This window comes from Hippopotamus amphibius, chromosome 3 (assembly GCF_030028045.1).
Source record: "Hippopotamus amphibius kiboko isolate mHipAmp2 chromosome 3, mHipAmp2.hap2, whole genome shotgun sequence".
NCBI lineage: Eukaryota > Metazoa > Chordata > Mammalia > Artiodactyla > Hippopotamidae > Hippopotamus > Hippopotamus amphibius.
In genome coordinates this window covers 98,750,120-98,769,995 of record NC_080188.1, presented here as the reverse complement: position 1 = coordinate 98,769,995, position 19,876 = coordinate 98,750,120, and the positions used below count along the sequence as shown (strand labels likewise).

At 59.7% G+C, this 19,876-nt stretch overlaps 1 protein-coding gene across 9 annotated transcripts in view; it reads right to left on the bottom strand.

Moving 5' to 3' along the window:
- Positions 1 to 232: 232 nt before the first annotated feature.
- The window catches only part of PHRF1 (PHD and ring finger domains 1), a 26,128-nt gene continuing 6,484 nt past the window's right edge, over positions 233 to 19,876 (bottom strand). For 6 of the 9 annotated variants that reach the window (XM_057726241.1, XM_057726244.1, XM_057726246.1 and 3 more), the window contains exons 4-18: positions 18,519 to 18,733; positions 17,507 to 17,590; positions 16,054 to 16,172; positions 10,903 to 11,000; positions 10,453 to 10,628; positions 9,800 to 9,926; positions 6,783 to 6,910; positions 6,205 to 6,386; positions 5,670 to 5,789; positions 5,059 to 5,213; positions 1,918 to 4,521; positions 1,523 to 1,680; positions 1,088 to 1,360; positions 891 to 1,019; positions 233 to 567 (exon numbers count right to left, since the gene is read on the bottom strand). In XM_057726241.1, the coding sequence (XP_057582224.1) occupies positions 424 to 567; positions 891 to 1,019; positions 1,088 to 1,360; positions 1,523 to 1,680; positions 1,918 to 4,521; positions 5,059 to 5,213; positions 5,670 to 5,789; positions 6,205 to 6,386; positions 6,783 to 6,910; positions 9,800 to 9,926; positions 10,453 to 10,628; positions 10,903 to 11,000; positions 16,054 to 16,172; positions 17,507 to 17,590; positions 18,519 to 18,733 (4,712 nt within the window). In that variant the 3' untranslated portion in view covers positions 233 to 423. The remainder of the gene's footprint in view (positions 568 to 890; positions 1,020 to 1,087; positions 1,361 to 1,522; positions 1,681 to 1,917; positions 4,522 to 5,058; positions 5,214 to 5,669; positions 5,790 to 6,204; positions 6,387 to 6,782; positions 6,911 to 9,799; positions 9,927 to 10,452; positions 10,629 to 10,902; positions 11,001 to 16,053; positions 16,173 to 17,506; positions 17,591 to 18,518; positions 18,734 to 19,876) is intronic. The other 3 variants (XM_057726242.1, XM_057726245.1, XM_057726243.1) reach the window with 2 other exon arrangements.

The following is a 19,876-nucleotide window of genomic DNA, read 5'->3' as shown; positions in this document are numbered from 1 at the left end:
GGCCCTGGCCTTCGAGACCTGCCAACACTGCTCCACCTGAGAGGTGGCAGAGCTAAGGATAAACTCAAGCAACTACTACAGAACACAGTGAGCCAGACCAGGGAGTCCTGAACGGGGCCCCAAAGGAGGGACCAGCGCAGCGGCTGCCTGGGAAAGCACCCCTGCCCCGTCCTCAGTGCCAAAGGCGGCACCTTTCAAATACTGAGCCAATTGACACATTTCTAAAGATAACCGATTTCTGATAAATTAGAACACAGCGGGAACAGCGTGTCTGTAACATATGTATAAAAAGTCCAGTTTTAAACTGAGCAAGATAGGTGCACAGACCACGTGTGACCACAGAAGCCCTGAAGAAGGGGGGCTGGGTGCCCCAAGCTTTCTGCTCCAGCCGCTCCAGCCAAAAGGGCCCTGGGCAGGCAGGCCTCAGCCCTCGGTGCCCTGGGCGGGCGGCTCCTCGCCAGCCTCGGGCCGCCGGTGTCTGCGCATGTGCCTGTACTTGTCCACATAGGCCTTCACCAGGTTGCCCACCTTCACGGGGTTGATCTCCCCGCTCTTGCTGTGGCAGATCTGGGAGAGGGAGCACAGTTACCCAGACATCCCCTCACCCCACACAGCCAGGGATCACGGGGACAGGGCCCTGGGGACCACATGTGAAGGACAGCCCACTGGTAGCAGGTCCCCCTGGGGCCGGCTGGCAGGTCCAGCTCTCAGGCCCTCACTTTCCTACCCGTGAGTGGGGTGACACGTCTCGTGTCACGGAGCCTCTTTAACAAGTCAGGAGGATGCCGTCATCAGCCCTTCACAACCCCCCAGCACTGACGCCCCCCAGCGTCTATGTAGCTGAGCAACCCAGGCGGAAGCCCCGCTCTAGGCCCACAGCCCCCGCCCACCTTCTGCACAGCCTTGCGCAGGATGTCCTTGTACTCGTCCTTTGTCACCTCCCTCTTCTGGTAGAAGGGCTTGATGGCCAGCTTCACCTCCTCCACGGCCCGCTCCTGCACGTGCAGCTTCTTCATGTACTGGGGAGAGGACACGGGTGAAACCACTGCCTGCGTCGGCCCCTGGAGAAAGGAGGGGCGGGACTCACCTCCTCGTTTTTGGCCTTCTCCAAGGCTGGCTTGGGGGCAGCTGTCCTCTCCTCTGAGTTGTTGGCAGTGGCGGTGGCGGTGACAGCGTGGCCAGATGGCTCTGTGGCTGCAGCCAGGACGGTGGGCACTGGGGCTGGGCTCTGGGCCACCCCGCAGCCTGGCAGGGGCAGGCTCCCCTGCAGAAGGAACTGCACCGCGGGCTGGCCAACGGGCGCATGTGGTGGGATGCTCAAAGGCAGAGCCGAGGTGGGGGGCACGTTCAGGCTCTGTACCTGGGCGAGAGCACAGCCCACTCAGCTCTGTGCCCCAGTGCCCCCAGCACCACGCTCCCAGCCCCCACTCCCAAACCTCTGAGAGTCCCTCAGCCCAGCTCAGCCCAGCTGAGCCCGCGGGGCCCAGGCCCAAGGCCACATCCCTGCAGCCCAAGCGCACACCTGAGAGGGGTCAGCATCGGCAAAACCAGGCTCCGGAAGCACATAACTAGGGGGAGGCGGCTCCGAGAAGGGTGCCTGCTGGAACCCAGCCACAGGGCCCATGTCTTCGGTTTCCCGGATCCCTTCCCGGGGCTTCTGTGGCCTGTGAAGCGGTGTCCCTGAGGGCCAACACAGGGCAGGGTGGGTGCTCTGTGGCCACCCCCCGCCAGAAGGCTGCTTCCTGGCTGGAAAATTCCAGAAAAGAATCCAAGCAGCAAGGACCACAGGTCAGGCCGTGGCCGTCTCCCTGCATGACCAAGGAGGCCCATGAGCCGCCCAGGGAGAAGACCCTGCGGCAGCCACACTGTGTTGCCCTTACCCCCAACCCCTCCCCTGCCCCGGAAGTGCCTACTCACGCAGCCCTCTGTCCTCGGTCGGGGCACCACTGTCCGCCTCCTGGAGGTTCCAGGTGACTCTCTTTACCAGCGCCTTCACCCGCAGTAGGGGGTTTGGAGAGAGGCCTTCCTCCTTCCCCACAGACGCCCCACCCACGGCCTGGCCTCCCAGGGCACAGGGAGCCATGGCATCCTCAGCTGCATCCTGCTGGAGTGCGTGCGTGTCTTGGGGGCCCTCGGTCCTGGGCAGGGGTGGTGCCACGTCTTCACCATGGATCCGAGACACCTCCCTCCGGATGATGGCCACGGCCAGGCTAGCATCGTGCTGCTGGGTGGCCGGGGGCACGGCGGGCTTGGGTGGGAGGCCTCGCTCTGGTGAGGAGTCCGTGCTCTCTGGGGAGGGTGGAGAGCTCATGTCATCAAGCTGCATGAAGATGGCTTCGTTGGAAAAGTCCTCGAAGAGATGCCCTGCCTCCACAGAGTCACCATAATCCAGGTCCTCAAGTGGACATTCGGCTGGTACCTCTGGGACCAGGGTGGCCTTCGGGGGGGACTTGTCGACCTCAGGCCCCTCCAGCGAGGCATCTGTTCCCGCCGAGGCCAGGGGCCCAGCTGGGGTCTCCCTGTCCGGCCTGGGCTCCCCCTGGGGAGGAGGGGCCGGGGAAGCCTCTTTTGGGGCCAGCTTCCTCTCTGGGGAGCGGGAGCGGGGGCGGGGCCGTGGGTGCTTCTCACGGGACCGAGGCCGCCTGTGCTCCCGGGGCCTATGCTCCAGGCTGGGAGACCTGGACCTGCGTCGCCGCCTGTCCCGGGAGCTGCGCCTGTCGCGGGGCCGCGAGGTGCTCTCCCTATCGGGCCACTCCCTCCTCTCCCTGGGATGCCTGGGCCTCCGGGCCCTCTCCAGGCTGCTGGGGGGGGAGCACTCCCTCCCCCGAGACCTGGACCCCGACCGCCTCCTCTTCTTCCTCCTGCCCTCGCGGTGCTCGTGGGAGGAGCTGCCGGGGCTGCCAGAGCGGGAGCGGGACCTCCGCCGGCCTCGGCCCCAGGAGCCCCTCCTCCTCTCCCTGCCCTTGTCCTTGTCCTTCTTCCGCTTGGTGCGCTCGCGGCTGCTGGAGGGGTCGCTGGAAGACCTCCGGTCCCGGGCCTTGGGCCAGTGCCTCTTGGTCTGGTCCTCCACTGCTGGGGGCGACACGGACCGCGAGCTCCTGTCCCCCGAGCGGGACGAGCGGGACCCTGAGCGGGCCCCCCGGCACTCCCTGGAGGCGGCCCATGGCCTCTGGGCCTTCTTCCTGCCTCGAGAGCTCGACCGGGACCGGGAGCGGGAGCGGGTGGGGGACCGCAGCTCCACGACCCTGTGGGTGGTCGCGGGCAGGGCGTTGGGGCTAGGAGGGGCATCCGGCTCTACCACAGTCACACAGGTCACGGTCCGCCCCTCAGAGCCAAAGAAGGCGCTGCAGGGCGGCAGGTCCTCGTCCCCCCAGGGCTCCGGCGGGGACGGCCTCCGCGCCTGTGTGGCGGGCTCCTCCTCCCCCTGGAGCTCAGGTGGGCCGCAGGGCCCCTGCGGGGGCTCGGGCTCCTTCCCCACGCTGGTCTGCACGGTGTAGGACGTGACGCAGCGCACAGGTGGCAGCACTGGGGCCTTGGGGCTGTCGACAGAGATAGTCCGCGTGATCTCAGAGGGCAGGAGGCCTGAGCCCAGACGCTCGGGGCTGCTGCTGGTGGAGCTGGAGTCAGAGCCCGTGGGGTTGAAGGGGTCGTAGATCTCGCTCTTGAGCTGTTTCGTCTTCCTGACGGAGAAGAGGGGCGAGGGGCTCTCTCTCCTCTGCACCTTGCTGTCTACGGGCTGGAACGTGTTACAGAAGCCGGGGCTGAGGAGTCTGCCGGAATGGGCCGTGTTCCCAGGAATGTTGATCCTGAAGCTCTCGAAGGTGGAGCTGACACCCTTTCCCCGGGAGGGCCCCAGCGTGGTGGGGGGCTGGGGGCCACCCCCTGAGTGCGTGCTGGGCTCCTGCGCGCCCCGGCTGCTGGGCTCACCCTCCGCCCGGGCACCGCAGCCCGGCTGCCCGGGGCCCTCCCTGCCTGTCAGCCGGCTGATGCAGGAGCTGGGGATCTCGACGCGCTGCCCGCCGGCAGGGGCCTCGTCCGCCCGTCGGTCGTCTCTCCTGATCTTTGGTATCCTGGGGAGCTCGGAGATGTCCGTCCTCCTGGGAGCAGGTCTTGGGGCCTGTTCCAGCCCTGCGCTCTTGGGAGGCGCATGGGAGCTGCCACGTGAGACCTTCCATGCCGCGGACCTAGCAGGTGGAGGGCGCCTGCTGTCACCACTGAGTCGGGGGCCGTCACCTTGTTTTAAGTCGGGTTTGCTCACGCTGGAAAAGGTCTGGGCCTGGCTCGGCCGAGGGGTCACTGAAGAGTCCAGCCTCACAGCAGCGCCTGACGCAAGCGCAGGGACACGGGCGGGCGTGGGCGGGGCCGGGGGTGTACCCGGGGAGGCCTGGCCTGGACAGCTGGACCCTAAGCTCTGTGGCCCGCTTCCTGACTGAGTCCCTCTGGGCTGCAGGCTGGCCCCAGACCCAGTGCCTTCTGCCCCTTTGGACGAACCAACTGAGTTTCGCTGAAAAGAAACTGGTGCTAAAAGACAAAAAGGCAAACAGTCATCAGTCCCCACCCCCTTCTTTAAGAAGCTAGGCCTCCCCGCCCCCCCCCTCCCCCCCGCCGGCTCAGCACTGGGTGCCGGGGCGGGACGGGGCCTGGCTGTGCTGCTGCCCACGTCCCCTTCGGCCTCAGACACCACCTTCACACTCCCTGTGGCTCAGAGGGGCCTGAGCCCGGGACTGACACCTGTAAAGGGGGCAGCACCACAGTCTACTACTGACCACACCTGTGCAGCCTGCTCTGCCCTCCATGGCCAGACCCACCCCAGCCCTGCAACCTGTTGGGACCCAGATCCGTGGAGAGGCCTCCACAGTGGCAGCTGTGTGACGGCAAGGAGGACCTGTGGGCTGCCTGGAAAGCCCACCACCATCTGTGGTACGAGGAAGTGACGGGACAGGCATCTCCAGCCCTCCTACACCCTCACCCACGCGGAAGCACACCACAGCACCACGGGGTCACACACACTGCCTCTGGGGGGTGTGTCCTCAGCTCTGGGCGCGGAGGCCGCCTCACCTGCCCTCCTGGCGCTGAGGGAGCCATCGCGGTGGATGACGACGTCGGCGCCGTTCATCATCAGCAGGCGCTGGCCCGACAGGATGCTCCCCAGCAGGTCGGGGCCAGGGCCCGTGTCCACGTCTGGCTGCGGCGCCAGGGTGGGAGCGCTCCGCCTGCAGGGCAGACCCGGGGCAGGCCCCGCCGTCACGGCCCCCACACCCGGGCACCCCCACGCCCAGGTGGCAGGCAAGGGCCCTACGGGGAGGAGTGAGGCCCACCCAGCAGCTCCAACTAGAGGGAGATGGTGCGGGGGATGCAAGCGTCTGGCAGGTGGGAGCTGCGGAGCAACTCTGCCTGTGTGAGCGGGTTAATTTTTTTGAGGATTAAACAGAAACAAAGCTTGGCTTCCTGCCGGGCCCCTCCCCTGCTGTGGGATCTGCGGCAGAGCTACCACCTTGCCCCCCAGCCCTCAGCGCAGGCCTGGCTGCAGCACGTCCTCACCCCACAACCAGAGGAGAGGCCATGAAAGAGCCCAGGGCCGGGTGGCGGGGTGCCCACCCAGCACGGAGCCCACCGGTCCTCACAGGCTGCACCACCACCCTCAGCTGCCCTGTCCCCCCAGAACACACCTGGAGAGCCCCATGGAGACGGGCCTGGCCACGGGTTGGTGCGACCGCAGGGCTGACCGGGACAGAATCCTCCTCTTGGCGCTCAGAGGGGAAGCAGGGCTCGCAGATGCCTCTTCACTACTGGAAGAGGACACAAGCCAAAGGTCATGGATGACCCCGCAGGTCGAGGCCCAGGGAGCCCCCCGCCCACCCCCTCTACAGCACGTGGCATGGGTGGGCCAAGCACGGCCCCCACGGCAGCCCCCATGGCTCGACACAACCCATGCCTCGCGCAGCGGCTTAGTGTCAGTGGCTGCCCTAGCCTCTGAGCAGGGACGGTGTGGGGGGCAGACGTGCGCGTTAGATCTTTCTCCAAATCAGGGGACAAGTGGGTACAGAATTCTTTTTATTCACCACCTAAAGGAGTTTGAGAACGACTCAGAGGCAGGGATTTCACAAACGCGAATTCCGAGGGTGAGCCAGGCCCCCAGCAGGGGTGATGTGCCCACAGGCGTAAGGAGAGAGGGAATCCCACTAGCTCCCCCTCTGCAGTCACCTGTCGAAGGGGTCCAGCTCATAGGGGTCTCCAAACAGGGAGAGAGAGGCTGCCCCGATGTCTGCGCGCATCAGCCCCAGAGAGGGGTCTGCAGGCTTGTACACTGAGGGGATGCAGGCTCCGTGGGCTGGCCTGCAGAGGCCCAGGGTTCGCGCGATGCGGGAACGAGCTGTGACTTCATTCTGTACCCAGCGGACAGAGGGAGAAACATGGATCGACAGGGCTGAAGTCCACTGACCCTGGAAATGCCACTTCAACTATGAACCCGCAGCTCCAGACATGGCGGCATGACCTCCCCTGAAGCCTGAGGGTCACATGTACGCATCCCATTCGAGGGCCCCGCCCAGGCCTCACCCCTACCCCAGGTAGCAACTGCCCTGACAGTGGTGGCCTGGCCCCGCGCCCCCACGGTGCCCGGAGCACGTCATGTCTCAGCACCACCTTCAACCTGTGCTGCAGGCACGTGCGTCCTCATCGGTGACTAAGTTGTTACAGAAGAGAGGCTCCTTCCATGACACCCACTGTGTACCCACATGCAGGACTGGAGCTCGCCTAGGGTGACCCCCGCCTGACGCTACCTTTATCTTCTTCCCTTTCCTCTTCTTCACGCGACCCTGGCGTTTCCTCGACCTTGTCCCTGAGCTCCGGCTCTTCACAGATGACCTGGACTGGGTTTTCCTTCTTCCTGACGCTTTCTTCCGTCTTCCTACAAAGAGCATGATGACAGCACGCTCTTCACTGTATGCCCCCGCACCGCCCCAGGTGTCCCCCCCAAGACCTGGCTGATGGCACCTGTCCGTCATGGCCTGGAGAGTTCACCTTTTTATTTTACTTCTTTGTTCTAGGGTTCCACACACTTCCCTGCAGAGGAGAGGAGGGGCGGGGAAGCTGCGCAGAGCGAGGACAGAGCGAGCCTGAGCTGACTCTGACCTGCAGGCTTGATGAGGCCCGCAGGCATTTCACACAAACACAGGCCCCAGCTGTGCACCCGCCTGGTGGTCTCACCCTGGGGAAGGCTCTCCCAGAGGCTTGGAAACAGATGGCTTCACGGTACGTTTCCAGTGAGACGTACCCTGAGAGTTACACTGCAAGCCCAGTAGTGTTCTGCCCCCTCAGCCACCCTGGGGTGCTACAGGCTGGCTGGGGATGGCCACGGCAGCCATGGCACCCCACTTCTGTGGTGCTCCAGCACCCTTGGGCTCTCAGGAACCTCAGCACAGAAGTGGGTCCCGAGGATGGTGTGTGCTGTTAAAGCACATCCACTAACCCTGAATCCGTGAGCTCGCGATGAAGTGAAAAGCCCTACCTGATCTCCGTTTAAGGACACTACAAGCAACTCGGGTTCTGAGAACTGCTCAACAAAGGAAACAGACCGAGGTGCCAGCGTGCCCATGCTGTCCCTGGAAACCACACTCCTGGAAGCAGTCCGTCAAGAGAAAGCCTCTTCTTCACCTCCTCCGTGACTTCATGGATCTGAGCCCTGAGCCCTGGGGCCGCCTGACCATGAACAGAGAGCCTGGCAGAGATGCCTGCTGGGAGGAACCCCCCAATCCCACCCTAAGCAACCTGCAAACACCCAACCGACCCAAAAAAACACCCACCTGCACCTGAGCCAGCTGGCTGCAGCAGGTAAGGGGGTGCTGCTGGCCGTCCGGATGTGAGACCTGCCCACGAGGGACACGCCAGGACAGGAGATCCCCACTCCCCCACAAGTCACGAGGACAGAGACACTCAACAGGCAGTATTAGCGCAAGCCAGATTTCCTTTGGCTCTAGATTCAAATAAGGTATTTTTTAAAATTCCATCACATTTGTGACACAATTAGAACCTCTGACACCAACTATTTCATGGTGCTGTGGAATCACTGCTCGCTTCCTTGGATGTAACAACGGCTGTGTAGTAAAGTCAAAAGAATGACTCCCTCGGGCAGAGACATACTGTAAGACACTTATGGGTAAAACAAGGATTTGCTTGTAAACAACACAGGAGGGGTGGCCAGTCAGGAGTGGCCAGGCCCCAGCAAGATGGTGACAGGAACTGTGTGTGTCTCCCTGCGCATCCACAGGTGTGACTGTGTCTGTAAAAGGGGCGAAACATCCCCAGCAGAGACGTTAACAGCCAAACACGGGGGCCGCGCAGGACAAAGGGAGAAGCGAGCCAGTGTCTCCAGGAGCTGCAGTGCCTCTGGCTCTTACCCCGGGATGAGTCTGCGCAGCGTGGGGGAGTGACTGCTGAGCTTGAGAAGTGAGACCCTGGACACTAGACAGAGGAGATTCAGACAGGAGGCATGAGAAGCAAAATCTCTCTGAACCTGAACTTCAAGGCAGGGATCAGTGAGACCTTGGGGTGCAGCTCCCGGCTCCGTCCGCTACAGGGGCTGTGAACCAGGACCACCCACCGGAGGCCCCAGGTCTCCTCTCTGCGCTCAGCTCTCTGGGGGTGAGGGCTCTTGGGAAGAGCCTGGAAGCACACATGCTCTTGGCTCCTGGCAGGGACACACGCGTCCACTGGGGTGGGGAAGACAAGGGTGGGCAGGAACGCAGCGCAGCTACAGGGCGCACGCTGCTGATGGGAGCACACAGGCTGCGTCACCTCTGACACACGTTCACCTGATGCGCCAGCTAGCCTACTGCTCTCTACCAACCCGGGGCAGCAGGAACACCCGCCTGCAGGAAGGACCTCACAGCAGCTTTATTACAAGAGGCCCTGATGCCCAGCACAGGCAGGTGGACAAGCTGGGGTGGTTCGGCCACACGTTCCTCACCAGTGCCAGACGTTAACCCCAGACACCCCACACACAACCCCACACGATGGCGCTGGGCAACAAGCCAGAGCACACGCTCAGGACCGAGGACGGCAAAGCTCGCACCAACAGGACAGTAGGTGCCTGGGGGGTGCCGGGCGGATGGGGAGCACCGGCTGGAAGCCTCGTCGGCAGAGTGGAGGCACTCATCTCAGCAAACCTATGTATCAATAACGCTGATTTTTAGAAGACCACGCATGGTAACCCACTGAATGAAACAGCAAAACCACATCTACTGATTTAAACGAATAGTTGAGGAGGAGGCGGAGAGCTCTTTGGAGAATTCCAACCAGTGCAGGTAGACGGAGCACACAGCCAGGAACTGCCAGGATGTTAAACTGGGCTGAGAGCTGCTTTCCAGGAGGGAATGTTGACTACCAGAGAAAAACAGAACTTACTGGGACAAAACTACCAAGACTAACACAGAAAAGGACTAGAAAAGACGAACAGCACCAAAATAAGCAAAGACACTGAACGAGTCCCTCTGGCTGTTCCCACCCAGAAAAGTCTGGCCAGGGCTCTGCTGGCGTGTTGCCCAACTTAAAGGACGCATCATGACTCTTCCACAAAGTCCTCGGGACTTTTCCCGACCAACTTCAGGGAGGCCGTGTCACCCCAGTGCACGTGCGGGGGGCACAGCTGCACAAACAGCACCGGACGGGCGCTCAGGGGGAAGAGCCAGACCCGACCCCAGGTCCGCGGGCCCTCCTGCCCACTGCTCCAGTCCCCCGCAGAAACCAGGCTGCGGGGATGGCAGCGACCATGGGCCTCCGGAGCCCCGGCCAGGCCTACCTGCTTTCCTCCTCCGGCGGGTGGACGCTCGCGGCCCGGGGCGCTGGTACACGGCTGTGCTCAGCCCGGCAGCCACAGCTTCAATGGTCTCATCCAGCAGAGAAGACATGAGGTACCTTGGGACGCGCTGCACACACAGGATGGTACCGGTCAGGGGGCCGGAGCCGCCTCAGACCCCTCAGGGAGCTCTGAGGAGCCCCTGAGCCTCCTGGCAGCTGGGTGCCTCAGCCTGGCAGCAGCAGACACTGGGCAGGCTGCCAGGAGCTCCCCAAGGGCCCGGTGTGAAGCGGGGTCTGGGAAGGCCTCCCGAGGAGCAGGTTGGGCAAGAACGCATGATGAGGAGGGCTCGTGGGCCTCGAGGAGCCAGTGGGGAGCAGGGGTGCACAGCAGAGGGCACAGGTGCCAGGAGGTCAGGAGGGACTTGTGGGTGTCTGTGGGGGTTCCCGGGACCACATTCCCCACAAAGTCCTTTCAGTCCCTCCTGGTTCAGCACTACGGCCCCAGGAGGTGACAGAGGACCCCCCGGTCAGCTTCCACGATGCAGCCATGGGCCAGGCCACCAACCACCAGCCAGGCCCAACTGCCCAGCACCCCAGGGCCAGCCTGGCTTTGTTCTCTGCACTCAGCCAGGATACGAGGCCACCGGCACCCACCTCGACCCTTCTGGCTGTGGAGAGCCGGTTCCGATTCACGGTCGCTCGGACCCTCTCGCTCTGCCGCGTCCTGGCGATGGCCCGGGTCCTCCCTGTGCGTGGCCGAAGCCGGCTGGTGGTGGGCACCACGTCGGCCAAGAGCAGAGAGACCTCCTCCTCGCTCACAGGACCCGCGTCTTAGAAGAAAACACCTGGGACTGACGCGCAGTCTGCTGAGCCCTGGCCCAGGTAGGAAGGTTCCGCGGAACGGGACGCAGGGGGGCATCTCCCTGGAGCCTGGACCCCCAGGCCTTCTGTCAACCAACCCTACGTCCAGCCTGTGTCCCACCCCCACCCCCCACAGGAGTACAGCCAAAAGCTGCTCCTGCCGGAGAGCCTGACGCCATTTCCCCAGGACGAGGAGCCCGCCCTGCAGGAAGGGTCTGGGGCCGCCTGAGGGGGCAGTGTTACCAGTGGCCAGGGTGGCCCCGGGGGCAGCACATTCCGGACAGAACCACTCATCCACTGGCACCTCCTGGAGAGGAGGGTCCAAACACTCCATATGGTACCTAGGAAACGAGAGGGTATCCCCAGCCTCACTGTCCCAACTGAGCAAGCCCTGCAGCAGGCCTCCCGACGTCGCACCCTGCTGTGGGCCTCGTGGCCCCCATCCCCATGTGGAAGCCCTAACCCTGCAACGCAGCTGCATCTGGAGACAGACCTGTGGGCGACGAAGGGTAAGTGAGGTTACAAGGGTGGGACCCTGACCCAAGGACCCGTGTCCTTAGGGGAGAGAGGGACGCAGCACCGACCCCACGGGCATCATGGGCTCTGCCCGGGCTGACTCGGATGCCCCCACTGAGGACGTGCAGGAGGCTGCCTGCTCAGAGGCCAGCGCCCTCGGGGCTGGAGACACCTGTCTCCTCACTCCCCCGCCAGCATTCTGGGCAGACGGACCTGCATCCCAGGCTTATGGGCATCTCTGCCCTTCGAAAGGACCCTAGTGGCTACCAAACCCTCCACAGAGCTAAGAGAGTGGCGACTGGACCCCGACGGCGGCAGGGGGCGCGCCATCATCCCCAGGAGGCTGGTCTCCGAGGACTTGGTTGCCAGGCGGCCCGGAGTTTTAAACGTGGGCGCTGCACACTCCCTGGCCCCCGTGTGAGGAGCTAACACCACGCGCAGCACTGCCGCCCGATAGCATTTGCTTTTCCGTTGCTTCTAACTTACCCTCAAGGGAAGCAGTTGGGGAAGAGCCACCACTGGCACAGGCTGCCGGTGCCAGAACCTTCCAAACTCCATGCCAGGGCCCCAGACAGTGCCGACCCCACACCGAACACCCGAGCCCAGGCTGGACTCGGCTTCAAAGCCGTGTGCTGCTCGCAGCCCTGCCCTGCGAGGGTCCAGGGAGACAGACCCACAGGACGAAGCCCATCCTGACCCCCTGGCTGGACCTCACCCAAGCACCTTGGATGGAAGGCGGGAGGCCGCTCCCCCTGGGATGCGGCATGGACTGGGGGGGCACCCAGAACCCCAACTAGATTTCAGCCTGAGAAGGTCTTCCTGGATGTGGTCTCAGGAACAATCCAAGAACTGAGTGGTAGCTTCTGACGGAGCGTCCCCAGGACTGAGCGCAGTTCAACCCTGACCTGGCCACCAAGCGCCAGGGCCTTGGGGCCGAGGCTGGCAGGGGGGACAGGCGCCCTGCCCGGCCAGTCTGTACCCACAAGTCCCTCCACAGAGGAGACGGCTGCGGGCTTAAGCCTGGGAGAGCCCCATGATCGCCCACCAGACCTGGCCCGTGGCGGCCACATGAGCATAAGGACAGACTCCTCCCAGCGCGACAGCACCAACACGTGGCACGAAGAGGCCCTCCGCGTGAGTAAACACCATCACATAAATCACACACACGGGAAATTCCTTGGTGGTCCAGTGGTTAGGACTTGGCAATTTCACTGCCAGGGTCCGGGTTCAATCCCCGGTTGGGGAACTAAGATCCCACAAACTATGCAGTGCGGGGGCGGAGAACAACCCAAAACAAACAAAACAAACCACCCCCAAAACCCCACAAATAACCTGTACCTTGTTTCACAGAACAGTGAAAGAACTGGGCATATTCCCGTACCTTTAGACAGGCTTGTGATTTACTCACTTAAAAATGAGTCATGAAATGATCTTAGACTTATAGATTTATGACTTTAGTTGAAAGACTTAACTATAAGAAAATTTAGCAAATAGCAAGCAGCAATGTTTAAAAGCATACGAATCACTATATTTTTTAATCAACATTTTAGATCGTTTTATGTACCTGTTTTATCTATTAAGCTCAAGCACATAAAAAAGTTTATAAACACACTTTACAACAAATTTTTAACGAAGTTGCAAAAATCCCCAAGATTCACTGTTAAAACTACTAAAATTGAAACAGAACTTTTTTTTTTTGGCTGTGCCACGCGGCATATAGGACCTTAGTTCCCTGACCAGGGGTTGAACCCATACCCCCTGCATTGGAAGCATGGAGTCTTAAGCACTGGGCCACCAGGGAAGTCCCTGAAACAGAACTTGATACAAAGAATTAACATAATCAAGAATTGTAGGCTCAGACAAGGCAATCGTGAGAAAGAACAAAGCTGGAGATATCACCCTTGACTTCACACTATACTACAAAGCTAGCGTAATCAAAACAGTACAATACTGGCACCAAAACAGGCACCCAGATCAATGGAACAGAAAAGAGAGCCCAGAAATAAACCTGCACTTACATGGTCAATTAACCTATGACAAAGGAGGCAAAAATAAACAATGGAAAAAAAACAGTCTCCTTAACAAGTGGTGCTGAGAAAGCTGGATAGCTTCATGTAAAAGAATGAAATTAAAACACTTTCTCACAACATACGGAAAAATAAACTCAAAATGGATTAAAGACCTAAATGTAAGACTGGAAACTATAAAACTCCTAAAAGAAAACATAAGTAGAACACTCTTTGATGTAAATCGCAGCAATATTTTTTGGGATCTGTCTCTCAAAACAAAGGAAATAAAAGCAAAAATAAACAAATGGGACCTAATTAAACTGTAAATCTTAAAAACTTTTGCACAGCAAAGGAAACATTGACAAAACAACAAGATGACTTCCTGAATGGAAAATATTTGCAAATGATATGACTGACATATATTTTGGCTTAATATCCAAAATATATAAACAGCTCATACAACTTAATATCAAAAAGCAACCTGAGTAATAAAAGGGCAGAAAACAACAGACATTTTTTCCAAAGAAGACATACAGGTGGCCAACAAGCACATGAAAAGATGTTCTACATCATGTAAATGCTAATCATCATATAAATGCAAATCAAAACTACAAGGAGACAACACCTCACATCTGTCTGAATGGCCATCATCAGAAAGGCCACAAAGGACGTGGAGAAAAGAGATCCCTCCCACACTGTTGGTGGGAATGTAAACTGGTGCAGCCACTATGGAGAGCAGTATGGAGGTCCCTCAAAAAACTAAAAATAAAGCTATCATATGACCCAGCAATCCCACTCCTGGATATTCAACTAGAGAAAATGAAAACATTAATTCAAACAGACACCTGCGCCCCAGCGTTCACAGCAGCATTATTTACAGAAGCCAAGGCAATGGGAGTAAGCCAAGTCCACGTGAACAGACAAGTGGCTAAAGATAGGAGTGTGCGTACAAACACACACACACACCCTCAGCCATAAATAAGAATGCAATTCTGCCATTTGCAAACACACGGATGGACCTGGAAAGTGTTACACTCAGTGGAATATGTCAGAAGAGAAAGATAAATACTGTTATCACATATATGGAACGCAGAAATGAAACAAACCACTGTATGTAACAGAACAGAAGCCAACCCACAAAAAGAACAAAGTAGTGGTTAGCAGTCAGGAGAGGGAGTGGAGACCCCAAGACAGGGGGAGGGGGTTAAGAGCTACAAGCTACTCTGTATAAAATAAGGCACAAGGAGATACTGTACAGCACAGGGAAGTACAGCCAACCTTTTACAACTTTAAACAGACTATAACTGATAAAAACTTTGAATCACTGTGTTATACACCTTAGCTGTAAACCAACTACACCTCAGTTAAAGAAACATGCATGCTATGTTCCACTCAATTTTGCTACAAAACTAAAATCACTCTAAAAAAAAAAAACTACTTTTAAAAAAAAGGAAAAAGAACTGTAGGTTCCATTTGAAAGCTTAAGGGGGCAGCTCCCTGGTGGTCCAGTGGTCAGGACTCCATGCTTTCACTGCCGAGGTCCAGGTTCAATCCCTGGGTGGGGAGTTAAGATCCCACAAGTCGCAGAATGGAGAGAAAAGGAAAGGAAAAGGAAAAGAAAAGAAAAGAAAAAAGAAAAAAAAAGTGATAAAAGCTTAAGGGAGGCTTGTGAGTGAAAGCTCCAACAGCCTCATCTGCGGCTCCCCAGCGTCAAGGCCATGGAAGGCACACAGGTTCTTCTGGCACAGGGAACCCAGGCTGAGAAGGCGAGGCTGGTGACGAGGGCCAAGGGGCACAGGCAGCCAGGACCAGGCCTCTCCCTCCCACCATGTGTGGCATCTCAGGCAGCGTCCAGCTGTCCCAGGCCCTTCCTTCCCAGGCCCCAAGCAGCCACTGTCACTGGGGGAAAGGATGCGGTCAGCGTGTGAGCAGAGTTTTCAATGCTGCCACCCCTCGGCCCCATGTCACCACTCGGTCATGGAGTGTGACAGCAAGAGCCGTGAGCTGGACACACGGGTCTGCAGGACACCCACAGCTCCACTTCTGCCCTCTAGACCAGAGAGACAACAGGCTAAAGATGTGCTCAGGCACGGCTGACTTATGGGACTCCCAAGGGGCAACGGGCACCGAGGACAGGTATCCGGGAATTGGCACTGAACACGGATGCAGGCGAGAAAGGAGGGAGAACTGCATTCTCCGCTGTGTGAGCCCCAAGGACGGGGCTGGGAGGAAAGTGGGAGATGCGGCCAGGCCCGGGGGGGTGACCTGCTGTCTCAGTGCAGGGAGGTGGGGGTAGTGGGCCCTGGTGGGCAGCCCAGGCAGCATCTGCACCAGGACAAGTGCAGACCCCACAGGTGCCCATCCTCCAGGGCCTGTGCTGCTCCAGGGCAAGGAGGGGGCCTGACGAGGAGAGAAGCAGGGGACCCGACAGTGTCGAGGGACGACCACGGAAGGGGCCCCGCGTCCACGGGGAGGGCTGGCAGCCTGGCTGGAAGCACATCCCGCTGTCCCACCGTGGGAGGCTGCCCTGGCCCTGGGCTCGCACAAAGGGCAGGTCCCACTCGTGTCGGCCCCGGCCCAGCTGGCCCACACCCCGTTCTCGCCTCTCGCCTTCGTCCTGAGGTATGAGGTGCAACTCTGCAGGCAGCCTCAGGATGTCGTTTGGGAACAGGTGGAGGGTACAAACGGTGATGGGGGGGACGAAACACGTGGAGCCAAGGATGCTGGGGTTCAGATGACCCCTGGGGGGTGCGTGGCGCTGAGCACGAGCGGCGCGGGCCTGGGTGTGACGCACAGAGTAGCCCTGCGGCCCACCTCCAACAGGGCAATGAGACCAGCCCAGAGCCGCCCGCGGGATGGGAGGACTCACCCAGAGTCGCAGCCGTCGCAGAGGAGCAGACGGTCCTCCCGGTCGCTCCTGCCGCACACCTCACAGAAGGTCGGGTCTTCATCCTGGTCCTCCCCGAGCCTGGCGCTCTCCACTGGGATCTGGGGACAGGACAGCGCACTCATCACCCGGCAAGTGGGACCCAAGGCCCAGAGCCATTTCCACCACCACTCACAATCGACGTAGAGCAGACTCACAAGCCTCCGTGGGCCTGGAGGTTCTGGACTAACCAGTGACCTCTGTCTCCTAACCATCTCACAGCCGCCCCCATTGCCACCGCCCGCGCCATCTCCGTGCGACAGGCCGCCTCGGTCTCGCCTCGGTCTCCTGCCCACGAGTCCCAACCGAGGAACACCCTCTGCTCCTTGCCTCCCCACAGGGAACACGCCTGAGTCACACTCTCTGCCCCCACTCCCACACTAGGCGGGCACACGGGGTCCTCCCTCAGCCTCCTCCCTCAGCCTCCTGGGCTCCGTGCTGGAGCTGGACCCGCGGCTGTGTAAGTGGGCCCCTCGCCCATCTGAGGGCCACGCACACAATCGGCAGGTGCTCAAGGAAACAAAGCCTGCCTGTGCGGAAACTGCCAGCACTCCCCAGAGGCCTCCAGGCAGAAGAGCAGAGTGCCCGGGACAGGCCATGGGAGGCTCCACTGGCAGGCCCAGGGCTGCCGTCCCCAGCATGGTCCCCGGGAGAAATCCGCACACCCAGAGCTGGAGTCCCCGCACATCCCTGGCTCCTCAAATAAAAAAGCAGGTCTACAGCTATGAGACTCGCTGAGATGATGTAAGGCAAGTCTCTATGAGTCTTTCTTTTTCTTCTTCTTTTTTTTTTTGTGGGCTGCACCACGCAGCTTGCAAGAACTTCCCCAACCAGCGACTGAACTTGGGCCATGGCAGTGAAAGTGCAGAGTCCTAACCACTAGGCAACCAGGGAACTCCCTCTACGAGTCTTTCTAACGTGGCTCCTTAACAACAGATGACGTGTGGAGGCTTCCAGGTCGCCAAACGGCAGGTGAGCAAAAGCAGGCTCTTCAGAACAAAGAAAATCCATCCCCTTGTTCTCCTGCCACGCGCCTTCCCAAGTCGGGTCCCCAGAGAGCTGGCCTCCTCTCCCAAGTCTGGGTCCACCCTGACCTTCCCTCCCTGCTGCGGCTGCCATGTCTCACAGTGAAAGAAGCTCCGAGCTGCAGGAAAGGCGTGTGGGCGTGGAGAGGATGAAGTTTGGGAACCTGACCCCCATGCAGCGCCCACGCCGGCCGGGCACAGGGCACGACCTCTGGTAACGGGCTTCACGTTCATCGCTGCAAACAGCATTTTAGTGGATTTCGAAAATGCACGTAAGCAATACTTCAGGAAACCAAATCGGCCTCTTGAAAGCATGTTTTCCCATGAAATGGGGACCAAAGTAATACATGCGAGGGGGCACCTACACTCACCTTCTTCAAGATTTTACCGCCAAATTGAGCTCGAATACAAATACATTTAAATATAGTTCGATCAACTGGACAGGAATTGGCATTCTGTAAGAAACAGAAGTCACGTTACAATCTCACAGAATCACTCTCACTACAACCATCCCAAAACAACTTCATTTAGAAGTCAAGAATTCCTCTTGCACTAACAACCTGCTATTTATTGAATGCCTGTGTAGACCAGGCCCTGTGCTAGCTTGCTGGGGGTACAACACTGAAGAAAGGAGAAGATGTCAAATCCCTGCCACATGGAGTGGCTCTCCTGTGGGCCAGACATTAACGGTCAGTGCTAAGAAAACAGGAGGAGGGCGTGGGGTGGAGAAGAGGCGGGGTGCTCGAGGTGATGCTGCTGCTGTCAGCCTCGCTGGGTAAAGGCAGGCGCGGTGCTGCGAGACATCCACCCTCCCGGGGTCTAGGTCGGGGAGGGTGGGAATAGAAGACAAGCAGGCAGGGCCGATGGTCCTCGAGGATGGCGAAGGGCACGGGGCTGCTGGCCATGTGTCCTCAGACTTACTTCTTTGAGGTTTTTCACGAAGTTCAGAAAGCAGGGAGGGGGCACTGTATGGAAAGCTCACCCTGCAACACTGCACCACCTGGTGAACCTGTGTGTTTTACTGCTGCCCACACGACTCTGGCTCCCCCGTGTCTATGATGTGACCCTTCAGCACACGAGCACGGGCAACTCGGCCTGCACAGGCTGCCCCTGCCACTCAGGATTTCCGGTCCCTGAGGGGCCCTGACCCATCAACACCCCTCCTCATCCAGGGCTCCACGGGCACATCACCCCACAGGGAGCTTCGCCGGCACCCCGAGGGCCTAGAGCACACACGAGGCAGGGACCAAGCCCGGACGCCAGCTGGGGCTCTGACTCCTACCGTGGAGCACACTCCCAGACCCTGGAGAGGCCGGCCACGGCCGGCACACACACAGAGAGGCCAGCCCAGAGGGAGGATGTGCCCAAAGAGAAGCCGCGCACCTTGGACCACTCCGCGATGCAGTCGAGGCAGAAGTAGTGGGCACAGCTCTCGGGCGTGCCCACAGCCTGGTCCCTGAATGCATTGAGACAGATGGGGCAGCTCTCAGAATCATCGTCAGAATTAAGTGCACCGCTGGTTTCCAGCGCCCCCTGAGTCTCCACTGAGGCCACTAATGCGTCTACGTCATCGCCATCTTCTTCGGAATCCTCGGAACCTGGAAAAAGAGGCAACGTTACAAGTTCGTGGAATGGAGCACAGGAGGCGCACGGGCGCGGCTGCACTCGGGTAAGCGGGGTCCCGAATCCGCACGCAAGGGACAGATGTCACTGAGCATCTCACCCAAAGCTGCTTCCAAGTTCAGGGGGCACCAGCCCCAGCAGCCCTGCCCCCCAACTCAGAGTCAGAACCCTCGTGAGACAGGGCCTCCCCCAAGGGCCAGCGTGCCTCTGGGCTCCGCGTCGTAGCCTCTGGAGGGCGCCACCCGCCACCAACACCCTTCTCAAAACGCGGAGTCAGTGAGCCACTGCCTTCAGGGAAGGCCTCTCCTACAAGTCTTGCATTTTTCTTTCTTCGGGGATTGGACAGCTTACATTCCTAACCCGGCACACTGTCCACACAGTCCTGACCGATTTCTGAAATCTCCTGAGGCTGGGGTTTAACAAGCAGAAAAGTAAGGAGACACTTGCAGTTCAACACGACAGAGTCAACAGGTGTGTCCGTTTTCTCTCCCCACTGAACTCTGCTGACGTAAAGCTACACGTTCACACAGACACGAGCAGCAGAGCAGGGGTGTGGCAGGCGGGGTTCTCACATGCCCCCGAGACCCTGCGGGTCGCGTGGCAAAGGGAAATTAGAATACAGCCTGATGAGAACAGGAGAGAGCCAACAGCTGACGCGCCTGTCCACTGGGGGGCGACCCCCAGGAGCCAAGTGACCAGGGCTTCTCCCTGCAGCCGGCCAAAAGCAGGACTGGAGCCCCACGCCCACAGGGACCTGAAATCTGCTGACAAGCCGTGACCTTGGGGAGCACCCTGGGCCTCGGACAGGACAGCGGCCTTGCGACCCCACGATGTCAGTCGGGCGAGACCCAAGCAGAGGACCAGCCACCGGTGTCCGGCCTGTGCACCCACGAAACCTCTGAGATGCCGAGCACGCTGTCCTCAGGGGCCGTGTTTGTGACATCTGCCACAAACCAAGAGAAAACCAGCGACACTGACGTCCAGACAGTTTTGGAGAATGACTGTGCTGGGCCTCCTGCCTGGCTAAGGGCGAGGGGGCAGCAGCAGGTGGAGGCTAGATGGTCTGGTTCTTCCTCCGGAATTCTGGAAGGCTCAGGAACTGAAGGGAAGGCAGAGAG